General features: G+C 43.9%; 1 protein-coding gene across 1 annotated transcript in view; it reads right to left on the reverse strand.

Annotated features, from left to right (window-relative positions):
• Nucleotides 1-27,634, reverse strand: part of PARN (poly(A)-specific ribonuclease) — a 190,185-nt gene that overhangs the window by 38,694 nt on the left and 123,857 nt on the right. The window contains exon 22 of the mRNA XM_006146547.3: nucleotides 2,512-2,701. Within this exon, the coding sequence (XP_006146609.1) occupies nucleotides 2,512-2,701 (190 nt within the window). The remainder of the gene's footprint in view (nucleotides 1-2,511; nucleotides 2,702-27,634) is intronic.

Raw genomic sequence — 27,634 nt, forward strand, 5'->3', positions numbered from 1 at the left:
TCCTGGGATTTGGGGCATGCACACACATGCCCAGTGAGATTTTCAAGCCACCAGGTTCAGGACTCTAACCACGGTCAGCCATGTGAGAATCCAGTGCTTTAACCCCCATATCACCTGCTGCTCCCCCATGAGCAGCAAATTACATATGGAAAGGAAAATGAACTTCTGAAAATGAACTTGAATGAATAATCTAAAACCATATTCAGTGAGGAAACAATGAACTTCCCCTTGCTAACACTGGAAACAAAGCAAGGATATCCACTCTCCCACTTCTGTTGGGTTATTGGAAGTCATGATCCATTTTTGCATAGAAAAAAATATGTCATGACTTTTCCTACAATCTAATATTTAATAATATGCCAGAGGTGCTAGTCAGTGAGTAAGGAAAGGAAAAAAACTTAAAAACATAAAAATTGGAAAAGAAGTAAAAACAACATGATTGTGTGCTATTAACCACAGTAAAAGCACAAAATCCTGTGATTAAAAATAAAATTATCAGAACATGTAAATGAATTTAAAATGATTATAAGATATAACAGCAATATATAATAATGAATTATATTTCTATACAGAAGCAGTAAACAACTTGGGTTTGAGAAGGGACCTGGCAGTTTGCTTTCTTACTTTCCCTTTCTTTCTCTCTCTGGTCAAAAAAGAATTATAATAAATAAAATTAAATAATTTTAAAAAAGGAAATCAACGTTGTCGGTCGCAAGGAAAATGCAAATTAAACCACAATGTAATGCCATCTTCTAGAATGATTAAAATAAGACCAACAGGAAAAAATGTTTGCAAGCCTGTGGAGCCACTGGAACTCACACAATACTGGTAGACTACAAAATGTTCCCTTTGGAGAACTGTTTGGTTGTCCCCATAAAATTTAACATACACCTATCCTAAAATCAACAATTCTACTCCTAGGTATTTACAATGGAGAAAGGAAAATATACACTGACAAAAATCTTTTCCCACTGAAATGTTCACAGAAGCCTTATTTATAACTACCAAATGAAAAACAATCCCAATATCCACAAACAGAAGAATGGGCAAAATAAATGCAATATATTCGCACAATGGAATGCTACACAACAACGAAAAATCTACTATGAGACACAACATTAAGAATGAATTTCAAAAGCATGTTAATAGAGAAAAGTCAAATACAATGCCATCCCATTCTATTTTTCTTAAATTCTAAGAATAAGTAAAATTAATCTATAGTAGTAGAAATTAGCAAATGACTGTTTTGGGTAGTGGAGATTTGGGATTGCTTGAAGAAAAGGGGACACAAGGAAACTTGGGGAGATAGAAATGTTGTATATCTTGCTTTAGGTGGTGGTTACATAAATATCAACAACTGTTAAAATCCTTTGAACATTTAAGACTGTGCATTTGGAGCATCTTAATTATTTCTCAATTTCTCGAATCCCTAAAAACATTTTAAAAGTAAGAGGGCAACCCAAAACAGCAACTGCTTTTTACTAAATGATTGCTTCTGGGTGTTGGGATTATGGCTACTTTTTTTGTTAATTCATACTTTTCTAATCTTTACAATTTTCCATGATGAACATACATACCACACATGTATTTATATATTATATAATAGTACAAGTAAAGATATATTTATATAAAATTTTTTGTAGAGATTTTTGCTATAGGGCACGTGGGCTTACTGGAGAGAGAGAAACTGAGAAATCATCCCCCCGTAGGGTGGCCATGCCACAGTCCCTTCTCCATTCTCCTCTCAGGATCTTGGGCATACATGCACATGTGCCCAATGTGTTTCAAGTCACCAGGTTCAGGATTCAAACTGTGGTCAGCCATGTGGGAGTCCAGCACAACTACTATGCTGCCTGCTGGCCCTTATATATTGTAAGTTATTATAAAACTATTATATAATTATTATATAATATACCCTGTAAATATATGTATACATAAACTTATATATATGTTATAATATATATGAATACATATATATGTATTTCCCTATCTTCTATACCTGTGTTTCACAGTTTCACGAAGCTACCAAACATAACCAGCATTTATCTTCTGGAAGTAGGACTGTGGGTGATTAAGTGTGTATTAAAGGAAGTCCAGTTTTCTTTCTACAGTGGGTACATGGTTCAGTGTCTAATGGGATCTGAACAGGGTTTGGAAGTCAGGCAGAGGTAACACAGCATACTGAGAAAAGAAAGGGGACAGAGTTTAGCTCTAATCCTGGTTCTCTCACTGAATTAGGGAGTGAGTCACAGAGCCTCCACTTCCACACCCCTAAAACGGGAATAAGAAATAGCCTGAGTACTTCAAGAGAGTTTTGTGAGGGCTAGCCAAAATAGCTGTGGTCTATAAGGCATGAAAGGTAATCAAGGTAGTCACTTCTGATATTGTGTCAAAGTTAGAAAAAAGTCTTTCTCATAGGTCAGATTTATACTAACAATCCTGTAAGGAGCAATAAGAAAAGCTATTGCTAAAAGAATACTGCCCTTTTAAATCAACGGCAAGAACTCTTACCTACTGGTGCGGTAATAATGATTCTGTAGAGCGTAGGATATGCATTGAGTGTTTAAACGCTTTCTCTCCACCTCCTTCCAGCTGTCTTCCGTCCACTTTCTCTTGATCTGCTTCTCCTCCTGTTTCTTCCCTACATATTCAGCATAGGTCTGGATCCGATAGCTCTCTGCGTACTTGCTGGTATTGACAGCTACAAGGAAAAGAATAATAATTTAAAAATCCTTGTAAGAGTCTGGCCTCATCCCAAAGACATCACTTTGGAAAAGTGGCCTATGGTAGTCAGTGGAGCCCAGGACTCAGGTGTTAGCTCACACTCCAGCTTTGCCTCTCAGGGTGACCCTGGACAAGTCCCTCAGAGGGAGTTTCCTCATATGGGTAAAAGAGAGAATCTTTTCTCCCCAGTCTCTCTTACAGCATGAAAATGTTTTATAAACTATAAAGAATCATAATGATCCTAGTGAATTATTAAGTCTTGAAATATTCACTGCTAACAGTACTGCCTAAAAATTACTCATTTTCAGAATAAGAACATGCAAATAAACAAAACCACTGAAGGAAAAACTGTAAACCTAAAAATGACCAAAAAAAAAAAAAAAAAGACAGTGACAATGATCACTGCGTCCAGTGCTGAAGGTCTGCTGTGTGCCTGTTCTGCATGTGTTATGTCGAATGTCGAATCTTCAGGGTACACTTGCAAGGGAGGAATTGTTTTACTGATGACAAAGCAGGGTCACAGAGGTTGGGGATTACCGTGGGCCACACCATGGGTGGATGGCAGCACCGATGCAAAACCAGCTTACTCACCACTCAACCCCTTACACCTAATGCCAGGGCCTTTCTTGCTGCTTCGCACCTCACCCTGGACTCTGCAAACTCAAGATCTCTCCACAACACTCAAGAGGTGTCTCCTTTCCTGACCTTTTTCTTTTTTTTAATAGAGAGATTTTTGCTATAGGGTGCGTGAGCTCACAGGAGAGACAGAGAAAGTGAGAAATCGACTCCCCAGGGGATGGCCAGGCCACAATCCCTTCTCCTCTGTTCTCCTCTTAGGAGAATGTGCACACACGCACACACACACACACACACTCCCCCAGCATGCTTCAAGCTTCCAGGTCTAGGATTCGAACTGTGGTCAGCCACGTGGGAGTCCAGTGCCTCAACCACTCCACCTGCCAGCCCTTCCTCTTGCTTTTAAAGACTGCTCATTTTCTATAAGTGCCTCTAGCTGGCAGGAGTACTTGCAGGCTAAAGCTTATGTCTGGCCGTAACATTACTGTGTCAGACTAAAATTGGGTCAATTGTGTTTCACTCCCAAGCTGCCTCCTCTGAGGCTGGTAGACAGAGCATGCTGGTGGTGTGGGGATGAGGACCAATGGAAGGTAGTAGATGGCATCCATTCACCAGTTCTGGCTTATGCGATTTGGGTATATGTTTTCCTAGTCCGCTACCACTGCCCATGCCAGTAGTGAGACAGTAAAAGCCTGGCCACTGTCAGGGGCAGCCTTGGACACCAGGTAGCTGCAAAAGCATTGTGACGTCAGAGATGGAGTCTCTGTACTCACACCCAGCAAAGTTCTTGGTACAAAGATGTCAACGCTATTACTTGAATGAAGGCAAAGCAGAAGTAGTGATGAGCATGCAGTCTTTGAGCACAGCAAGGACTAAGGACTCCAGCATATGAGGACCTCAAATCAGAGGGAGAGCCAACTGTCTGAGGGCAGGTGCTCCACAGACCCCATACTAGATGCTCTTTACTCTTCAAGTGGACCAGGCTAGACTAAAATTCAGCACAATGGTTCAGACTGTCCTGCCCTCAATATTTAGACATCTAAAAATAAAGGCAAACGACAACAAAAACAAAAACCAGGGAGAAAAATCTATTTCTTTAGAAACATGAATTTTTACTAGGAAGTTTGTTTGTCACAGGAGAGACAGAGAAAGTGAGAAAGCAAGCTGCCAGGTCCAGGATTTGAACCGTGGTCAGCCATATGGGAGTCCAGCACCCTAACCACTATGCCACCTGCTGGCCTCCATACCAGTTTTATGTTCGGGTGATTTCCCTAGATACTTGAGATTCCCTCCTAACTCATATTAATCTATCAATGTGATATATACAATGATAATCCTCGGGCTCTACCATCATTATTCTGTATCAACTGTTGGCAAGTAAGTACACTTCCTAGATTTTCTGTATAAATTTCATTCTTTAATCTGGAAGGTTTATTAAGGAAGTGTGCCCAGAAAATATGATACCTGCAATAATCCCACTCTCAAGTTTAATTTGGATTACCAAGTAAAGAGTAGGCTTGGTTAACATCCCCATGAAAGCAAGGTGATGACAGGGTCATAAAGGAGCCAAGATGATCTGTTTAATGGTACCTGATTGTTTCCAATCTTTCAGCTTCCAGCCCGATCGACTAACCTTACAAACTCCCCTAACCATGGTGAGGGACTTTTAACTTTATCTGAGCACACTTGGAATGAGGATCACTTAAAAGGGGAAACAAATAACAGTTCGCTTTGCACTGCTGGCCTTCACTCGGCAATCATTTACCAGCATTCCTCCAAGGCCCAGCAGCTTTGCAGCTCTCAGCCTTTAATCTAGAAGCCAAGCTCTGGCTCAAAGCCACGCCTCTAACGGATGAATCAGCAAAATGAATTGGCTGTCAACCGTGTCCTCCAGTGATTCCAGCTCGCCTGTCAGAAGCTGCATGTAGAAGGCAGTTTGGTAACACTAACCTTTTCCAAATTTGTCAGGGAAATGATTCAAGGCCATCTTTCAGTCCTGCCACTTTGTCAAAACCACTGGGGAACCAAACACGCGGGGTCCGCCCAGTTTCCCTGTAGGTAGGGGCAGTTCCTCACACAAGAGCTCCATCCACTCGTGGCTTCACTGTGCCTGGTCCATGGTCTCTTGACCCTACACACATGACAGCGTTTAATCTTCACTACGACCCCTGAGGCAGGGCTGCTCTAGTCCCTACACAGAAAAGAGCAGCTAACTAGCGCACCTGAGGTCTTGTGCACACAACGACGCCAGCTTGGGACCCAGAGACACAGAGCTATGTAGAGATTTTTAAAAATACAATTAATACTGACAGGTATCTGCTATGTATTTCTATAAATTTTGTTTATTCTGGTTGACAACTACCTTATAAAATGCCTTCTGTATTAAGAGTTTTAAAGCATCACTTTAAATGGTTAGATTTTTTTTTAACATAGAACTTTCCATAATGTCAAGCAAAGTCTCCTCCACTAAATCGATACACACTGTTTATAGACATAAGATATAGATTCCTTCCTAAATTAATCTAGAGATTTAATATAACTCCAGCAAAAACTCCAACATTTCAGTTAAAACTGACAAATTAAAAAACAAAAAGATATCAACAGAAAACAGCAGAGCCTATGGGTGACGGAGGCTGGGGGAAGAAGGTGAATGAGGGAATTTGGAGGGTGAAGGACCGTCCCATAACCCGATTGTGATAGTGGTTACAGGATCGCATGCATTTGTTGGAACGTTGAGCTGTACACTGAATGATTCTTATATTGTATATAAATAAAAGATGGAGTCTAAATGTAAATGGGAAAACAAAAGGACCACTAATACCTGAATAATCTCCAAAGAGGAACAGGAAGAGATACTAGCCTTGCCAGTTAAGAGAGTATATTGTAAAACTACAGTAATTTAGACAGTGCAGTCACGGTGCAGAGATAAGGAGACTAACCACTGGCATAAAAGTAAGAGCCTGGAAATAGACTTAGGCATATGTGAAACTTTGATTTTTGACAGAACAGTCTCGAAAAGGAAAGGCTGGAAAAATTGTTTATCCATAGGAAAAGAAATGAAATTGGATTCTTCCTCACACCATGCTGAAAAATCTACTCCAGATGGATGAAGAATTTAAATGTCAAAAGCAAACTTTGAAAACTTGAAAAGAAAATATAAGTGAATAGCTTTCTGAGTTTGAAGCAGGAAAAAAAAATTAAGATAGCAAAAAATGTTAAGCATAAAAGAAAAAGATCAGTTTACATCAATATTAAATTCTGTCCATCAGAAGACACTTTAAAGAAGCTTAAACCCATCTAAAAACTAAGAGAAGATATCTGCGAAACACTGAACTAATAAGAGGATTAGCACCAGAACACATAAAAATGCCTATGAATCAGTAAAACAACAGAAAAGCAGTCAAAAGACAAGAAAAACATACATGGTCATTTCACAGAAAAGGGACACAGGTAAGGTCAATAAACATATGTCAAGATGCTCAACCTCAGGCAAAGGCAACTTCTGCACATGGTTAACCTACTGTGTTGATAAGCCTCACAAAGACTGATAATGCCAGCTCCCAGGAAGATGTGGAGCAGTGAGATGACGGGGGTTGTAGAATCACTCTGGAAGACAACTCAGTGTTCTCATTTAGAGCTGATCATTCTCACACACTATGACCCAGCAATTCCACACCTAGATATATATTAACATGTGAGTATTCAGAGACAAATACAGGAACTTTCAGAAACTCATTGGGTATAATGGCCAAAAAAAAAAAAGAGGGAATGAGGGAATGAAGGAAGGGAGGGAAGGAGAGAGGGAGGGAGGGGAGTAAACTGCAGTATATTCACACAATGGAATACTGTATTAAGAGAAAACATAAATGAACTCTAGCTACATATAATAACAAGGATGAATCTTAGTAATGTAATGGTGAATGAAAAATGCAAATCCAAGGTCTATTTAAATATGACATCCTTTTTCATTAGGTTCAAACAAATAAATAAATATATATCTACAGACACACACAGGGGAGAGGGACTTTGTGTGTGTGTGTGTGTGTGTGTGAGAGAGAGAGAGAGAGAGAGAGAGAGAGAAAGCATGGAAAGAGGCAAGAAAATGATCAGCACAAATTTCAGGAGAGAGGTTGCCCTGGGCAGTGAACAGGAAGATGAGGTAGAAGATGAAAATGGGTAAACGTGATTTATTAGCAATATTTTATTAAATTGTCTGGAAAGTCATGATATATTTTTCTATGCAAAAATGAGTCATGACTTCTCCGCAGACCCAGTAGTTCTGCAATTCAATGGTGGTTTCACAGACGCACATTACATTTTTTTTTTAAAGAGAGATTTTTGCTATAGGGTGTGTGCGCTTACTGGAGAGAAAGAAAGCAAGAAATCACCCCCTGGGGGGAAGACCATGCCGTAATCCCTTCTCCCGGGATCCTGCGCATGTGCACACACATGCGCCTGGCATGACTTTTAAGCCGCCAGGTCCAGAACTCAAACCACAGTTGACTATGTGGGAATCCAGTGACGTAACCATTACACCATCTGCTGGTCCCAACATTACTTTTTTTTTTTTAAAGACCATATCACGGGACCAGCAGTTAGCGTAATGGCTATGTTGCTGGACTCCCACGTAGTTGACCACGGTTCGAGTCCCGGACCCGGTGGCTTAAACTCACGCCAGGCGCCTGTGCGTGCGTGCCCAAGATCTCGAGAGAATGGAGGAGAAGGGATTGCGGCGTGGCCATCTCCCCTGGGGGGTGATTTCTCGCTTTCTATCTCTGTCTGTCTGTCTGTCTGGCGAGCGCACGTGCCCTATAGCAAAAACCTCTCCAAAAAAAAAAAAAAGACCACATGGCAAACCTTTTGTCCCAGCCTCCCAGGTAGCCGGGACTATAGGCACACCATCACACCCAGCTTTTTGGGGTGGGCTAGGAACAAACGTGGGCCTCTCATGTGGCCTTGGCCAGCCAAGAAGCAGCATCTACTAGTACCTGTTAGAGATGGGCTGATGCTTTTAACAAACAAAATGTCTAGTTTTTTATTGTTTACCATGCCCCAAAACTAAGGGCCATTTCCAACACAGACTGCACAACCTGGAAGGTCCCATTGAGACCAAAATTACTCCTGTGTCACTGTTTTCAGAGATGTGCAAGTAGAGCCCTCGAACGGTACACCTGGTGCAAATGGGGACTCCTGAGATGTCAGGCTCCCTAAGCCTTCCAAAGGCAGCAAAGGACATTTTTGCGGTCTGGTTCTCAGACTGTCAAAAGCAGTTTATTGCAGCAGCTTCTAGGGTGGGTGAAGGGACACGAGGAAACCGCTGAAGCAGTTACACTCCATTACTGCAGCACTGTTTGCCATGCCTATCCTCAGCCAACCTCAGATTCACACCATCTCAAGGGAATTGCCTATATTCTCACTCATTCAATGGTTACACAGAAGTGTTCACTGGATGTTTATTCTGCCAAGGCACAGAAAACCATGTAGGCATTATCCTGACTTGGCAGATAAGGAAACCAAGGCTCAGAAGTGACGAGCCCGAGGGCCCAAACATGACAAGTATTTAGGCTGGGGCCCACCAAAGCCTGCATTCCTCTCATGACTCCACATGCACCAGAGGGTCCCAGGTCCTACCACTCAAGTGAACACAGCCATCCAGCTGTCTGCAAGAGATCAGAGTCCATCCGCCTCTGCACACAACAGTTTTGAGTACACCAGGAGTCTCTATATGATAAGCCAGTATACTAATCCAACAGCTTCGCAGGTCCAAGCCCTACTCCCCCGTGCCAACGCATGCTTTAATGTCAGCCATGCCTGCTTCTGAGACAGCCTCTCCTCACTCCTCCCACTGCAGCTGCCTGCCCAGGGCCCTGAACCACCACACCTAGATAACACCAAGTCTTGTTTTGTGTGTTTGTTTACTTAAGTCTAAATATACAGGACAGGACACAAAAGTTTTCTCATAGCTATATAATTATTATCAGGGCTGGGTTTACGAGATTGACCACCTCTCCAGTTGTACCAGATGGGTAACAGAGGGTTTAACAGAATCTACAAGAGGGAAAACTTCAACATCTTTAAAGAAAGGAGTTTAAAGAAAAAAAAAAAATCAACTTTAACCATCGCTCTAAATATATTCCTGTGTTCAATAAATGCTCTTGGCTGTGTTTCCCCTCAAGCCATCCGGAGGACTGGGCAGATGCTAAGTCACGCACCATCAGCCCTAACAGGAACCCTGTGAGATGCACTGTATCTCCAATGTGCCCACACTGGTACTCCGGGCAGGCCGGCCCAGAAAACGCCAGTTTTCTCCCTACCAGTTCACCATACCCTGCTGTCATGGCCCACTCTGCTCTGTAAGTCTCAGGAGTCTTCAAACTGAAGTCCGAATGGCAGGTATGCCGTGCAGGGGGCTTAATAACAATCCAGCCCTGTGTGGCTCTCCCTCATCTCCGACCAGTTCTCCACCTTCACCTGCCGGTCCCCCAGCAGGGCCAGGTCCGAGGAAATGGACCCGACCTTATTCATTATAGCATTTGGTCTACCATAGAACTTTTGTAGGAGTACAACGTACAATTATGGGAGTAAAGTAAGTAGGAAACAAGGCTTTTGTGTCTAGTGGCAGCCTGTTGATTCAGAACCAGGATACATATTTACAAATGTCTCAGTTAAAATCTCCCGTTGAAGCCTGGAGTGTGAACAAAGACCCTGGACTGGGAACAAGAGGGGCCGGCTCCAGATTGGCTCCGATTCTGAAGACTGCTTCCCTGGGCAGCAATAATCCGTACCCAATACCACACCTGAGCCTCGCAGCAAACCTGTGAAAGACACAAGCCTTAGCCACTGAGTCTCAGTGAAGCCGACTCCCTGGCCTCAGTCACATGGTTAGGACCCAGAGCTCGTGATTCTCTTTTCCTTCCACTCATATAGTGGGTGCTTCTCCAACAAAGGGCAATTATTATTATTTTCTTGAAATGTATTGAGGGGCCAGCTCTGGTGCAGAAGTAACCCACTATTCAAAAGAACCAAGACTTGGGACCAGCAGGTGGCAGAGTGGTTACGTCACTGGACTCCCACACAGTTGACTGCCGTTCAAGTCCCAGACCTGGAGGTTCAAAACTCATGCTGGGCATGTATGCATGCATGCCCAAAATCCCAAGAGGAGAATGGAAGAGAAGGGACTGAGGCATGACCATTCCCCCTGGGGGGGCGATTTCTCGCTTTCTCTCTCTCTATCTCTCCAGCGAGCACATGTACCCTACAGCAAAAATCTCTCTTAAATAGAAATGAGAGAACCCAGACCCAGAATGGCAACGGTGGTTGAATCCCTGACCTGATGTGCCTGAAACATGCTGGGCATGCACGGGAGTGCCCAGGATCATGCAGGCTGGAGGGTCAGGAAAGGGAGCTCGATCAGATCCTGTGGAAGGAGTTTTCTCTCTCTCTTTCTTTCTCAGGCATGTGCATACGCTCTATCATGAATAAAGAAAAAAAAAACTTTAGAAGCTGAAAGAGTGAAAACTAGGGCAATGAAAGGGATCCAAGCCCTGGAAAGGGGACAGACAGCGAGGGGGCTGGATTCATTCCTCTGCTTTGTAAGGGCCTCCACTGTAGTGCCTGTCACAGAGGAGGCACTCAGTAAGGAGGTGAAGTGAGGAAACCGAAGCAGGCTCAGAGGACCAGCTCACAGCCCAAGTGTGGAAGAGAAAAAAAGCGGCTCCATACTGACAAACCACTTCCACGTCCCCTGCTCTCCTGCTCCTTATGCGGCGAGGGCGGGTCTTATGGCCCTGCTTCGCTGATGAGGCTAAGAGGAGGCTAGGATGTGGCAGAAGGAAAGGTATGATCCTGGTTCTGCCACTACGACAAGTACGCCCTTGATTCCAGTCTCCCTCCAAATCATCCCCTCCATCAAATAAAGGTCACTGTTCCCACATTTCATTTCACCACACAGTTCTCCAGTAAGCCAGGAAGTGGCACAGAAATTGCTCCTTACCAAGTGGACACAGGCTCCTTACAAAGTGGAGATTCAGTGATGTTTAATTACTTAAAACCTACCTAAAGCAGGGCAACAAAATCAAGTGGAACACCGCAGGTTCTGAGGCCACACAGGCCCAGCTTCAAATCCCACCCGGATCTCACTTGTTGGAGGTGAGTCACCTGCCTCCCCAGGCTTCCATTTTACCTGCAAAGCCGTTAGGAGGAGCTGCGCTGCGGTGGGGAGGAGGTTAACTCAGCATGATTACTCTGTGAAGAGCACTCATCTCTCTCTCACGCATCTGCATGGCGCCGAGGAAGAATTAGGGCAGGAAAAGTTCATGAGCAGATCTCCCCGCTGACTGAGCTGCACCGAGGGGAGGAGGAAGGAGAGAAAGGACTGCGGCTAGGACGCAGAGGTGGGGACACAGAGAGAAAGAGGCAGGGGCAGTCCCTAGAGTCCTCGCCTGGCCAGTGCAAGGCTGTGCCACTGGGTACGAGGGAAGAGGAGGGTGAGCACCTGCTAGGGGTGGGCAGAAGGTGGCTATCAGGAACCTGGGCACTGAGAGGCAGTGTCTCCTCAGTGGGGTGGGCCGAGGGAGGCACCCTGGCCATCACTGGTGTGGGGGCAGTCTGAGGACAGACAGAATTGCTAATGGAGGGGCATGAGGAGGAGAGGAGCCTCAGTCTGAACTCTGAGCGGTGTCCACAGCAGTCATCCTGTCGGTGGGAAGGGCGAGCTCGGGTCCCTGGGAAGCTGTGGCCTGACAAGGACGAGCCTAGGAAGCAAGGTGCTGTGAGGCTCAAGGAACACTGCTTCAAGAAGGAAGAATGGGTCGAAGTTCCTAGTGACCAGGCAGGATGAGAAGGTTGTCTGGTGGGGTTATGGCAGGAGGTGGATGGGACCTCAGTGCGTGGGGAGATCACAGCTTAGTGAGTGAGGAACCACGTCGAACCACGCTAATGTGTGAAACAAAAGAAAGGATCTGCAGGGAAAGGCAGTAGAGATCGTGAGAGTTCTTCTGAAGAGCCGGAAGGGGCTCGGCAGGTTTTGATGCTGCTGGAAGGAAGCCAAGGGGTGGGCACAGTGCTGAGTGATAGTGCGAGGCCTGGAAAGGAGGCGGGACCCAGAGTACACACGTGGGTTCATGCTTCTGAGCAAAGGCATGGGAGAAGGGACATGTGTGTGTAGGGAGCCATGCGACCTGAGAGTAGGAAGGGCACCTGGATGTGGGCTGCTGGAGGGCGGGTCTTCCCGAGAGCACAGGATCAGAGCCTGGGAGGACAGGAGCAGCAGGCAAGGCCACGGGGCTAGGAGCGTATTAGGACCTAGGAGAGAGAGTGTAAAACTTTTACAGACAAGAAAACAGGAGAGAGGTTGGGCAACCGGGTAAAGGCCACGATTACTAGTTGGTAGAGCTCTGATTTGAATCTCGAGCTCCTTCAGAGCAGTCAACAAAGCAGCTGTTCTAAAACCCAAACAAGAACAGGGGCCCCCTCGGCTCTGTAAAAGGCACGGGGGTAACGTGCAGAAGGTAAGGAGAAATGTTAGGATGGAGTCAGACAGGAGCAGATGGAGTTGGGAAAAAAGTTTAACATTGTTACTTTATAAAAAAAAGAGAGATTAAATCTTTTTAAGACGAAACACACAACTTAAAATAGGAAGTGGGAAGCAATTCCGTACTTAGCAGTCTTGACGAACTTGACAGACAGCTGAAAGACCTAAGCAATTTACAACATTCTTCGCACTCCATGGGAGAAAATTAAGATTGATGTCTCAGCTACATATGAATTAATTTAAAGTAAAATCAAAGATCTCCTAGATCATGTGAAATGGGAGAACCTAAACGTCAAGAACACTGAATAAATTCCACTCCAGGGAAGACTAATGGTCCATCTTGGCTATGCTATTTTATAATAATGTCTTTAAGATCTGCTTCCATTCACATGGCCAAAGAGTACAAATAGAAAGCAGGCATGGTTATGGAGAGGTCACTATGAGCTGGGAGCTCTGCATGGCTAACCTTTACATGCGATGACTTCTGAACACACGGATCCTCACATACTCTCTCATCTCTTCGCCCACCTCTGCCTCTTGAAATGACAGAAGGGAGCTCAGACAGGTTAACCACCTCGCCTGCCGTCACGTGCTAGACTGTGGGACACGGCAGAACTGAATCTATCAGTGACCCCGCCCCCCCTCTCATGGCAGGGTCAGGCCGTGATAGGTTTCACATTGCTACATATCACCAAACAATAGCCACCTTTACTACAAGGAGCCCACGCTGATGTTTTCTATCCTGCTTCTTTCTCCCTTTTTTTCATGCTGGTATCAACCAGCATTGATTTCCTGACCCAGTAACAGGCCCTGACACAAGGTTTGAAACACACCACAGCTCACTGACACCCACCATTCAAAGCAGCGTTTCTATGTGACAATGTACTTTGTGTTCTAAAGGTTAATCAACAAAAGAACTTTTAGGGCACAGCCTATTTGGAGCCTCTGGGTAACCGAACTGCTGGCTGGAGGTGGTGGATGGGCTAGTGAGACTCAAATAGGGCCCTTCAACCTGGACTAGTTCTTCAGAAGGGTACTTACTGCAGACGCCACAAAAACAGACAGACACCCGCTTCACCAAGACAACACCCGTGAACTAGTTAACTTGGCAACTTGCTGAGCTGCTTGTGAAGCGTTAAGTCTGCTACATTAGTGACATCGTGACAAAGCACAAGGGCACCATCTTGTCCCACTTCCTGTACCATGTATGCAAAAAGCCTCACAGAGCAGCACATGTGTTGAGATTTAACGGTTCCAACAGTAGCAAAGCTGAAAGTCTGTTTGTTTCTGAGCTGCGCAGATAGAGAGGCTGTGCTGCAATATTGACACTGGCATGAAATGTCTCTCTGTGATGTTTTGAAGTGGTTTGCGCTTGATAAAAGAATTTACTTACACCTCATGACTCAGCTTATGAATTAACCAAGTGAAACCCAGGAGGAAGGAGGGGAATGGACAGAGAATAGGAATGACAGATCCTCATCGGACAGGCAGAGCTGAGCTGGCCTCATCCTCAGGTGACTCACTACCCCGGGAGGGAGGAAGTGGGTCACCAAAGTGGCCTCTCCCAACCTACTAAGGAAGGAGCCCCAGGAATCCCGTATCAACTGTAAATGAAAGGGCTCTGTCTGTGGTTCCGAACCGTTCCCTGCCAGGCTAGCAGCGGGAAGCACTGGGTGCTCTCCTGATGGCACCAGGACACTACACTAGGAGCGACGGCCCTAGTCCCACTCCAGCCCTTCTCCTCCCCACTCTCTGGCTCTGCTATCCACCCTCTGACACAGACGTTCTGATCCAGCAATGTCCAGACTCATCCTCTAGCATCTCCAGACACCCCACACATGATGTGTCACCAGCAAAGAGGTTTGGCAAAACGCCAGGATGACCTCCTCCAACATCAGGCCGACCACCTCCCGGCCTCCACAGAGCTCCCTTGCGGCGCGTTTGTCCTCTGTGCACAGAGAAAGGTTAATCAGAACAGCAGCAACATACTCTGCAGACTACAGGCTGCTTTGGGATAATGAAATTTACCTGTATAATGAGCAATATTTGACGTCAGGAAAGAAGCAGAGAGAGTCACACTTCTCTAAAGGAGAAATAAAGAAAAAGCGAAGAGCCGGCTGCATTTCCCATGCCAACTTTACTCTCCTTCATGAGACGATGCGCCCAACACCCGACTTCCTTCACTGGTGGGTCCTGTCTGAACACCTTGCGCTAAACCCTGAGGATTATCTGCGCCCCCCCCAAAGGCTGGTACAAAACTGAGTAGGAATTATTTTGCTTTTAATACAATGACTCTACATTTGTGCTATTTTCTCTCCTTTTAAACTACCAAATCACTTCCCTGTGTACTTCATGATTTCAAGAAGGCTATTCTCCCTCTCTTTCTTCCTCCTCAGGTTGCTTCCTTGCTGTGGGAAGCAGCTGCTGTGAACGACAGAGCTAGCGCAGCACTGGGTGTGGAGACGCTCCGCTGTTACAGGAGAGGAGGCACGCCGTGACGTCGCTCTGCAGCCAAACCCCCATATACACAGGCGTGGGGAGAAGGAAAGAGGAGGAGAAAGTGAAGAGAGAGGAACACAGAGGAAGGGGTGCAGGAGAGCTTATCCCACTTGCGGAGTAAGTGCTGTTAGAAGGTGCAGAGAACTAACAAGTTCCTTACCACTCCTGCTCATTAAAGAATCTGTGAAATTCTTTGCCAGCAGAACAAGATTTTTAAAAAAGTGACATTGTCATTGCTTAGCTTTCCTGCCTCAAGCTGTTAATATCTCTAATTGTTCTAAACATTCATTTTAGAGAATTAATATAGACCTCTGTGTCCATTTGGACATCCAATACGAAATCAGCTGGTTACAGGAAAAGGGCCAAGTCTAACAGCATACATTAAACGTCAGTACAGGGCAAATTCACAGCGCTCCACTTCAACGTTTCTGAATATTTTAGCAATGTATCTCAAGATCCCCACTGACTAAAAGGTGTTCTACAATATAAAAATGCTCAACACAATTAGGAAACTGAAAAACAGTTTCTCCAAGTCATGAATCTATACAGCGGACAGCACCTTTTCTGATAATGGAGCGCTTGTGAATTTTAAAAAGTATTTCAAGGGTGGTGTGGTGGTTAAGGCGCTGGACTCCTAGGTGGCCCAGCACAGCTCAAGTCCCAGACCTGAAGACTTGAAAATCACGTTGCGTGCATGTGTGCCCAATATCCCAGGAGGAGAATGAAGGAGGAGAAGAAATTACTACGTGGCCATCCCTGCTGGGGGGGGGGGTGATTTCTCACTTTCCCTCTCATCGTATCTTTCTGTCTCTCTCCAGAGAGCATGTGTGCCCTATGGCAAAAGAAATAAATTCCATTTTTTCCCTAGGAAAAAATCCTTTATAACTTTTTATACTATAATTCTGAAGTCCTATACCTAATGCCTCTAAGTAAGTAAAATCTCATCTTAAAGCATGTTTGAATGAATTTATTTACACTACCTTTGTACAGTATTACGCTGTGATTTTTTTTTTTTTTGGGGGAGAGGTTTTTATTATGAGTGCTCACCCAGAAGACAGAGAGAGACAGAAAGTGAGAAATCACCCCTCCCCCAAGGGGGATGGCCACACTGCAATCCCTTCTCCTTTCTCCTCTTGGGATCTTGGGCACGCATGCACACACACCCGGCATGAGTTTAAGCCACTGGCTCCGGGACTTGAACCGCAGCTGACTACATGGGAGTCTAGCAACATAGCCATCACACTAACTGCTGGTCCCTATGCTGTGATTTTAATGAAGAATTTCTTTTCTTTTCTTTTCTTTTCTTTTTTTTTTGCTACAGGGAGCATGTACTTGCCAGAGAGACAGAGTGAGAGAGTGAGAGAAAGAGAGAGAGAAATCACCTCCCAGGGGAAAGGCCATGACACAATCCCTCCTCCTCCCACCTTCTCTCAGGATTTTGGGCACACCCGTACACACACCCAGCACGATTTTCAAGCCACCTGGTCTGGGATTCTAACTGCGAAACTGGCCATGTGGGATCCAGCACCTTAACCTCCATGCCAACTCCTGCACTACCCAGCTCTAAAACTCCACAACCCTGTTTTTCCAGGGAGTTTCCGCACAGCCCCCTGTGCCCTATGGCAGTTTAGGATAGCAGCTAGGGCCTTTACTAACAGGAAAAGAATAGACCCCCTTGCTTCTACAACCATTTCCAGATCTGTTCTGTCAAAACCCAATTACTGGCAAGGAGGGACATGGCTATGGGCACTTCTGCTACAATATACTCAGAGAAAGAGTCTCTAGGTCTAAATTACAAATGACATTTACTCTCCTCAGGACTTGAGATGGAATCAACTGTCCATCTTCCACCTTTAAGTAACATAAATGAGAAGAGATAGGGAATGTTACAACGCAGGCAGAGACATGAAAAATAAAGTCGGCTTGCAGAGCCAAATTTATCTCCTACTCCACCCTGGCGTGGCCGGCCAACAGCTGGTAGAAGGCTCTGGGTAAAGGAGAGAAACCCCCACCGCTCTCTGGCTGCCAGGCGCCATGCCACCACTGGATGGGAGCAGTCCTGATGAGACTTCTCGGCAGGCAGCTCCCCAGCACATTCCCCTTCTGTAAACACACTCTGGGGACACACTCTGAGGCAGCCACCTGCATGCACCCCAGAAGTCACAAGCAATGCCCAGAACAGGTGACTGCTGGGTGAGTTCTATCACTAACGCAAGCCAGAGAGTGGCCTTAACTCCCTGCTGTCTCCAACGAGAGCTCAGGAGGACCCTGTGCTCGGCTCTCCAGGGGCCCTAGCTAAATGCGGTTTGGATTACTCAAGCTAATAGTAAGTTTAGCTGTCCAGGATTTACATTTGAACAAACATCACGTGAGCAGCATGCACGGCAGAAGGAACGTGCGCTCAGGGGTGGACAGTTCCACTGCTGGCCGTGCACCCTCGCTGAGACAGCTTCCTTACCTTTGAACTGAGGTGCTTTCCACAGATGGTTTTTGGGGAAAAGCACTGAGGCCTGCAGTTGCATCAGAGAGCAGTGTGTGGGGAGACTAGAGCTGGAAACTGCCTTTAAAAATGACGCTTGGCAGTTCTTTTTGGAGGTACCACACTGGGGGGAAACATACATCTTTTAGTTAAGTCCAACATAGTTCCCCTGCTGTGTTCTTCCCTTATACACCAGAAGACGACAGCTTGTATGTGAACGTCATGGTGCTGCATACACACACGTGCGTGCGTGGTTTTCAATCAGCAGGACACTGCTATAGAGGAGTGCAGGAAAGCAGCTCTGCACTCCCCATTTCCTCTCCGCCTCACTGGACACTGACTTTCATCGAGTGCAGCGACAAGCAGAACCAGCCTCACTACCTAAAAGGCCAGCACTCAGAGAAAGTAAATTTAGATCCATCCAAGTTAGAACTTCCGCGATGCAACTCCACTTGGTACGCAGCAAAGATGTCCCTTGTGCCCATCCTCTGGCCACAGGCACCCAAGCTAGCTCTCTGAAGACGAGGCATGTCTCGGCCACTGCTCACCTTCAGGAGAGGCTACGTGACATGGCCTTTCCTCCCTGCTTCCACAGGGCCCTGTGCTGGCGACTGCTACAAGCCACTGAACACCCATGGCTTAGCTTCTCAGGGTATGGATTCACTACGCTTTCTCTGTGTCCCCCCAGACTCATTTTCCAAGATCTGGTTTCTACGTGATGATAGGAAGATGGTAGAAACGTAATCTGACTATAGTATTAAGACGTGAGCCTCTGGGAGGTGACGGATTGGATGAGGTCACAGTGAAGCCCTGTGATTGAATGCTGGTGGATTCAGAAGAGACGAAGATGACTGGCCTTGAGGTAAAAAGAGAAACCGGATCCCACATGGTGACAGTTGCTCAAGTACCCAGCATGGTACGCCTGAAACATGCCAGGCACACGTACAAGTGTCCAAGATGTGACGGATTGGGGAAGGGGACCACAGAGTGACCAGACCCTGCTCAGGGTACTCACCTCTCTCTCTATCTCTGCACATGTGCTCTATCATGAATAAAGAAAGAAGAAAAAAGGAGGAGGAGGCGACGAGAGCAGACACGGCCATGGACGCAGACACGGACACGGACGCATGCTTTGCTGTCTCTCCGCGTGATGCCCTTCACAGCCTTGAAGACAGAGCCCTTGGCCTCGGGCTTCCAAAACCATGACCACAAAACTCTCTCTTCTTTTTAAGTTATCTCGTGTGTAGTATCAAGTTATTAAGCAATGGAAGATGGACTAAAAACAGGATTTTATTGGAGTTCAGGAAGGAAAAGTTAAATAATTAATCTGGCAATTTAAGACATTTTAATATTAAAATAAAATGGATATAATTTAGAATTTTTTAAATTTGTGAGAATAAATAAAACATAGGGCTGCAGAGAGAGAGCACGACTCACACACGCCTCCCTCGCATCCCTAAGTGCCCCGGGGGCTCCTATCTGCTCCATTCTGCGGTTGGGTTACTTAGTAAAAGTTGGACCATAAGCTCCTCCTACCGAGGCATTCGGTAATTATCGGTTCAAGGAATGGCCAACATTCCCTTCTGCTGGAGTGAGAACATTAGAAGGGAGAGATCCCACCTTCTCCTTGGCAGCAAGGTAATGAAAGTAACAACCACGCAGAGTAGTTTACACAAGTCAATCTGTACGCTAAAGTCACAAATGACAGAGCTGTTAAGAGTTCTGTACGGTTAAAAGCCATCCTGGAAAGAGCTGGCTGGTGTGAGAAAAGGGTAATGCACTATCTGTTTTGTTCAGCAAAGGCGAGAGAAATGGATGTGTCATGTATAAACAAGGGAAGATGAGGACGGCCAAAGCTGAGAAAGCATGCTCTCATAGTTCAAATAAATCTCCTGTCTGAAGGGGATTATGATACCGCTCCCTCCCCACACAATGGGAAGGCAGGAATCCTACCCTGTAAACTCACATCCTGGCTGTCATTCACTTGATGAGTGTTTCTTGGCCAAGGTGAAGTGATCCCCTTGCGTCAGTCAGCTCATCCACCAAGATGGTCTGGGCCACAGACTGGGCCAGCTCTGGGCCATCTGTAACAGGGCTTCAGCTATTGCTTTTTTTTTAAAAAAAGAACTGTTCATTTCATTTTATTTATTATTATTATTATTATTTCTAATTTGACTAACAGGGCTGCAGCTATTGCTTCCTGTGGTACAGACTGCCTGTTCTTTTTTTTTTAAAAAAAGAACTGTTCATTTCATTTTATTTATTATTATTATTATCATTTCTAATTTGACTGGAGAGGAACAGAGAGAGAAAGGGAAAGTGAGAAAACAAGCCACCAGGTCCTAGACTTGAACTGCAGTTGGCCATATGGGAGCCTGGCACCCCAACCACCACACTACCTGTTGGCCCCACACACTGCCTATTCTGCAGCTCTGCCGTCCCATTTTGTCAGAAAAAACTGAAGACCTGTCAAGTGACATGCCCAAAGTCTTGCAGGTGGATAAGAACTGGACACCAACCCAAGACATGTCAGTCACAGATGCTGCAAGGAGAGGATGGCAAGAAAGATACCAAGTACTGGCCACTGCTCTGCTATGGATGCTGGGAAGCTGCTCTCAGAAGCGGTGAACAAAGTGCCTGGTGTCAGTAATTGTCCTTTGTGCCTTCTTTTTCTTTTGGAGAGGTTTTTGCTATAGGGTGCGTGTGCTTGCCAGAAAGACACAGAGAGACAGAGAGATAGAAGGTGAAAAATCACCCCTCCCCCCCAGGGGAGATGGCCAAGCCGCAATCCCTTCTCCATTCTCCTCTCAGGATCTTGGGCATGCATGCCCATGTGCCCAGCATGAGTTTAAGCCAACGGGTATGGGACCCGAACCGTGGTTGACTACATGGGAGTTCAGCAACATAGCCATTACGCTAACTGCTGGTCCTAAGCAGCCTTTGTTTTTCAAATAAAATAAAAAGACTGATTTACTTTCCAGTTGTGGGACACTAAACCAAAAAGCCTATAATATACCTACAGTTCTATGAAGAAAATGTAAAGCAGAGTGTGCGGGATGAGAGTGGCAATTTTAAACAGAACAGTCAGGAAAGGCCTACTGAAAAAGTGACCAATACAAATGCAGGGTGCCCAGGTACAGTTGAATTACAGATAAACAGATCAGTTTTTAGTACGAGGATGCTCCATGCAAAATTTGGGACACAGTTAAAGTGAAATCTGGCCATTCTACTTACAGGTAATTCAGCATCTGAACAAAACTCGTTTCTAGCGGATAAAATGCTAAATGCTTCTAAAGAGGACACAAAAGCTAGAACTATCAATAGAAAAGAATAAACTAAGGGCAGGCCCTGTGGTCTAGTAGTTAAGGCAGCCAGATCACACATGGACTGTATGATTTGAATTCCAGCCCTGGTGGTTTGAAAAACACACCAGGCCTGTGTGCATGTGAGTCCCAAATCCCAACAGGGTAGAGAAATGGAGGAGAAAGGACTGTGGCATGATCATGCCCTACTGGGGGTGTTTTCTCTCTCTCCTCTCCTTGTCTCTCTGGCAAACATTCATACCCTCTGGCAAATTAAAAATAAACTAAAAAAAGAATTCATAGTTGTTACTATGGACAGATATAAAGGTTTACAGTACACAGAACTATAAAAAAGTAAACAACGTGGGACAAATTCTTGCAAAACACAAAACCTAGGATTAACCTAGCTAAACTTCAGTTCTTTCTCTGAGGGTTGTCTGTTTCTCCCTAGCTGAGCACACACACCTATGGCAATACAGTGTCTCGTATCTAATAACTAACAGCTCACCAAATGTTAGAAACGATTAATAATCATAATGTATGTATACTTTAAAATCAATAAGAAAAGCATGTTTAACAAAATAACAACAACCAATTAAACTTTTCAAAACAACTCTAGTGTGTCAAACAAACTCTAGTTTGGCAACATACAAGGTAAAAGTGAATGATATCTCTGGATGAGAAAGTCATGCAAATTCAAAAGCAATCCATATTTTAAAAAAATCATCAATGATGGGACCAGCAGTTGGCGTAATGGCTATGTCACTGGACTCCCATGTAGTTCGAGTCCCGGACCTGGTGGCTTAAACCCATGTCAGGTGCATGTGCACGCGTGCCCAAGATCCCAAGAGAAGAATGGAGGAGAAGGAATTGCGGTGTGGCCATCTCCCCTGGGGGGTGATTTCTCACTTTCTCTCTGTCTCTCTCTCTGTCTTTCTGGCGAGCACACGTGCCCTATAGCAAATACTTCTCAAAAAAAAAAAAATCATCAATGAATGCTAACACTGTTGGACCAATGATTATCAAACAGGGCTTCAGAATCTCAAAGTATTAGAGACAGAGCACCTACTCATTGCAAAGGCAGAAACTACAATGGAGACATCTGAGGTCACCGTGTAACTAAATGACCAATGAAACATTAGGAATAATGGAACAGATGGACAACACGTGCCTTGTAGAGTGACAGGCTGAAAAGAGCACCTCACTTATGTAGAACTCTTGCCAAAACATTTAGTCTGAATTGTATCAGGAGATAAGAAGACAAATCCAAACTGAACGGTACTACATAACAACTGGTCTGAACTCATTTAAAAAATGTCAGTCATTAAGCACAGTAACTGGCCGAGGACCTATTCTATATTAAATGGAGCTAAAGAGTTGTGATGATCGTAACACAGGATTTTGGTCAGATCCTGGATCAAAAAATAAAAATGAAAAGACCATGAGAAGTTTTATTGTAATACCTGAGGAAATTTTTTCAGTCTCAACATTAGATCTCAATGTTAAATTTCCTGAGCGTGATAAATACACGCACACACACGTACCCATTGGGCCCAGGACTTGAACCACAGTCGGCTATGTGGGAGTACAGTGACATAAACATCATTCCATCTGCTGGTCCCGAAACCAGTTCTTATGATCAGAAACCAACTGAAATCCCAGGGCCTTGCATTTCCCATCTGGAGCTCCTTATTTCACACAAAATTCTTGTGCCCGAGAATATTTTTCATAATCATAAAGATAAAAATAACCAAAAACTCCTCTAATAAGAATACTATTAAGTTATTATATGTCAACTTGATGGCTTATTTAACTAAGGTAGCCACTTAAAATGTTTTTGCAGAGTTTAAACCACTTGTGAAACCTTTTGCAACTACTGATGAAAAAAGCAAAACCTGAAGTTATATAGATAGTACACTTTTATCTACATAAAATAATGAGGCAAAATACTGGAAGAAAATATACCAGAATGCTAGCATAATCATTTCAGGGTGATCGTGTTTCTTTATTATGCAGGAGTATGTATATGTTTCTGCAGTGAACATGTATGTATTTTATTTTTAAAATATTTGGTCAAAAAATTTTGGCATTCTTTTTTATTGCCATAGGTGTGTGTGCTCAGCTAGGGAAAAACAGAGGGAAAGGGAGAAAGCACATCCCAATGGGGTATGGTTGAGCTGCAATCCCTTCTCTGTTTCACCATCCTATTGGAATCTTGGGCATGCATGCACACACATGTGGTTTGTTTTTTAAGCCACAGGAGCCAGGACTCAAAGAGCATGGTCTGCCGTGTGGCTCCCTTAACCTCTAGGCCACAGATCAGCCCAGCCCTAGCACTCTTGACTCAAAAAATATTTTAAAATATTTGTTATTGGGGTCAGCAGGTGGCACGGTGGTTAAGGCTGCTGGACTCCCACAATGGCCGACCATGGTTTGAATCCCAGACCCAGCAGCTTGAAACTCACGTGTGTGCTTGAGTGCTCAAAATCTCAAGAAGAGAATAGAGAAGGGACTGCAGCATGGCCATCCCCCCTACGGGGTGATTTCTTGCTTTGTGTCTCTGTGTCTCTCCGGTGTATATGTTCCCTATAGCAAAAATATCTCTCTCAAAAAAGTTGCTACTATGGATACCTGATTAGATGATCAGAAACCCGAGTGCAGGAGACAGAGGATCATATTCCCATAGTGATGTACTATGTAGTAACTAGGAAAGACCTTTAGATATTTTTAAAAAAAACTTTATTTAAACTAACCCTGTTAACATTTTTGAAAATTATAAAGGAAAGTTATGAATTATAAATGCTTTTACGTATATTATTAATATAGTATACTCAAAAGGATTAAGTCAATGCCAGCAAAAACTAAATAAATTTTCTTTGAGAAGGAACAATCTTAACATTTTATTTAATTAATTTGGTGTTTAACTATAGAGCTCAACCTCAAAAATCCTAGTCTAGCTGAACCAAAATTTTATGATTCATTTCACTTATAACCCTAGGCCTAAGGGTTGCAGAGTTATTACAAACTGAATAGAAATTCCTAAGTCATTTCTGAATGTATGCAAATCAACATCTTAAGTTGACAATTTTCAGTGTTTGGCAGAATTTAAAAATAATTCGTGCAAGTAAACTGTTCTGAAAATAACATTACCCTGAGAATAAACACGTTTTTTCGAAAGGTAAAATTTCCATAGATGCTAAAGTACAAATAAATACAATTATTTAAAAATGATTAAGAAAAATTATTCTGATAAATTTTTAAAAAATCTCTGGGGACTTTACCCATTAAAACGGACTTCCCAAGAAAGACATTTCCTATGAGGAAATGATCTCTCTTACAAGGTTATAGTTGATAAAATATGTTGGCCTTATGATAACAGCCTATCTGAGTGGTTACCCCCCCCAAAAAGTTACAAACCATGTGTCAACCTGCTTGTTGGACCTCACTGATCAGCTTCTGATGTGACATGTGGACAGCAGGCACTGATTTCCAGCCCGCATTGTCATTCAGCTGGCCCTACTAGCTCACAAAAAAGAGCAGTGTACTAAGCAGTTACTGAACTGGCTGGGGGCGGTAGGTGGCATAGTGGTTAAGGTGCCGGACTCCAACATGGCCGAACACAATTCAAATCCCAGATCCAGAGCTTGAAACTCACACTGGGTGTGTGTGTGTGCGTACCCAAAACCCCATGAGGAGAATGGAGGAGAAGGGATTGCAGCATGGGCATACCCCCAGGACGTAATTTCTCACTTTCCCTCTCATTGTCTCTCTCTCTCTCCAGCAAGTGCATGTGCCCTATGGCAAAAACCTTAAAGAAATTTTAAAAATGACTGAATTGGAGGGAGCGAAGGAGATGACAAGGGTTTGCTAATAAACATGACTTACTACATGATTAGTAGTAATTTTTGACTATACACACTGTAAACATATTGTTTAAAGTGCTCTGGCAAAGGTAAATCAGTTGAATAACAACCCACCTTCCTGAAAAGAGTATATACAGATTTTAAGCCCTAACCCTACCCACCACATAAGACAGATATCAAAGGATGAAGATAAGCTCTCACAATCATCATTAGTATCTAAAACTCACAAATATGAAGTTCTAATACCTGATCAGATGCTGCCCATACTGTAGAGAACTGAACAACAGTCTATCTGTAATATTAACTATAATATACAAGTATTAGGGCAAAATGTATAAAAATAAATGAGAGATTCTGGAGTTAGACATGGCTGGGGCTTTAAAAGAAAAGGCTACAGAACTACTATTTCAGGCAAAAACCTGCCTTGGGGAAATGTTTATATACATTTTTCAACTCTTGAAGGAATAAATACCTTGGCATCGGATTTCTTTTAGTTAGAGAAGGAAGAAAATTGTTCAGTGTCCTTGTCACTACTTCTGGTCCCTAAAAATGGGTTCCACGACTTAGCACGGCTGATACAGAAAACAAAAACAATGACGGCACACTTTACACTAACATATCTGGAACCATGGTCGTGCCAGTGGAGATTTCCTAAATCCTCACTCAGAGCTAACACGCACACACACACACACACACACACACACACACACACGCACACCCCTCAACAAAACAATGGCAAAAACAAGCGGTGAGAAAGTTCCTGCTCAGAGTGAGTCCCGGGAGACCAAACAAGTACTAATTTCGTCTACAGGGTGCTCTGCCAGGGCATGCCAAGACTCTGCAGCCCGGACTCTCCTCAGAAGACAGAACACACGGAGCAGAGGGCTGAGTGAAACACTCATTTGTGAGGGAAAGGAAAAGGTCAGGGCCATTTCCAAAGCTGGGCATTATTAATGAGTTTCACCAAACAAATGCCAGCAAAATCTGAAGGAAAACTGAATAAAACTACGGAGTCGTCAGGAAAGTCATGATACATTTTTGCATAGCAGAACAGAAAACTAGGTGACGGCTTTCCTAGTCCCCTAAGCTATAAACTGTCATCTAGGGTAGCTTTTGAATCAATAAATATAAAATAGTCAACTTACCCAGTACTGCTTTTTCCTATCATTTTTACAAATTCTAAGGAAAATCAAAAATAAAGGCTAGGAAAGGCATCTGCAATACTTAAGGACAATTAAATGCCTCTACAGAACCACAAACTACCAAGGGCTTTATAAAAATATATTTTTTTAAAACCACAAGAAGGAAGATTAATCTTTATAAATTTTTTAAAAAAGGGGAGGAGTGTAGAAACAAAGAGAAAGAAAACAATTACTTAGTTAAAACAATACATAAGATACCCCAAACTTTCAGAGGGACTTAAGTTTCTTTTGTTGCTGTTTATTTTTAAAATTTCTTCCAAGAATGAAAGAGAAAGGAGAGACAGACAGCACCCTCAAAAGGGTCCCAATGTCACAACACATCCCAGTCAGCCTGGGATCACAGACACGTGTACACCTGCTATGCCTGCAGGGGTCTGGGAACCCTCCCCTGTGGGTCAGCCTTGCAGGGCCTGGTGTTCTACTGCTGCGCCATTGCCGACCCCTGGACTTAAGTTTTTAACCTACTAAACCAGAAAGGAGAAAAAGAAAGACCAACGAAGACAAGACATCTATAAAATCCAGCAGAAATGTTTCTGGGCCCTATTTTCTTTTCAGAGAAGAACTGAGCCACAACAAGAAAAAAAATTCACTAATGTCAAAAGTTCTGAATGCCACCCAACCATGGGATTACTTAATAAAGGTAGTTTCTGAATCATTCCCCCTTTGAAGAGCCCCATGAATACAAAAACATCAGATTGCAGGTTTTTATTCTTCTATTCTCCCCAATCCATGCATGTATTTCTTTACATTCTAGCTTTCCCTTATTTAAGAAAAATAAAACAAAAAAATCAATGATAGCGCAAACCCTGAAGCACTAGCTTGCTTATCTCTGTGAGCTGACTCACGGTGATGAGTCCAAGGTCCCATTATCTTCTAAAGGTCAAGGATGAGACGGTTTGGCCTACTCTGCAGACCCAGTCTATATCCCACCCCCTAACATCCTACCCAGACATGAATGCCACTGCTCACAAACAGGGAAAGTCTAGACAGATGGATACGAAGCTATTCCCACTGCTGAGAAACCCCCAGCCACATCCTATTTGGTGGTTCATTAAAAAAAAAAAAAAAAGGAAACTACTATTTGGGAAGTGTTCACGAGGCAGACACATTCCTTCCCTAGTCAGAGGGGAGAGCTAATAGATAATACATCACACATAACATATGTCTGAATCAACAAGCTGAAATCTTGACAAAAAGATGAGACTGAGATATCTTTGGTTCCCCTCTGCCACCTGAATTGGGTTAGCAGATTCAAGTAGAAATCCATGTACCTAAAAGATTAAATACATAGGGGCAAGCAGGTGGTATGGTGGTTAAGGCGCTGGACTTCCTTCCACATGGTTGATCATGGTTCAAGTCCCAGACCTGTGGCTTTCTCTCTCTTTAGTGAGCACATGTGTCCTATACAAATTAAAATAATATAATAGTGATAAAATATAATTCTTAAAAAAAGGTTA

This window comes from Tupaia chinensis, unplaced genomic scaffold (assembly GCF_000334495.1).
Source record: "Tupaia chinensis unplaced genomic scaffold, TupChi_1.0 Scaffold000182_1, whole genome shotgun sequence".
NCBI classification, from domain to species: domain Eukaryota; kingdom Metazoa; phylum Chordata; class Mammalia; order Scandentia; family Tupaiidae; genus Tupaia; species Tupaia belangeri.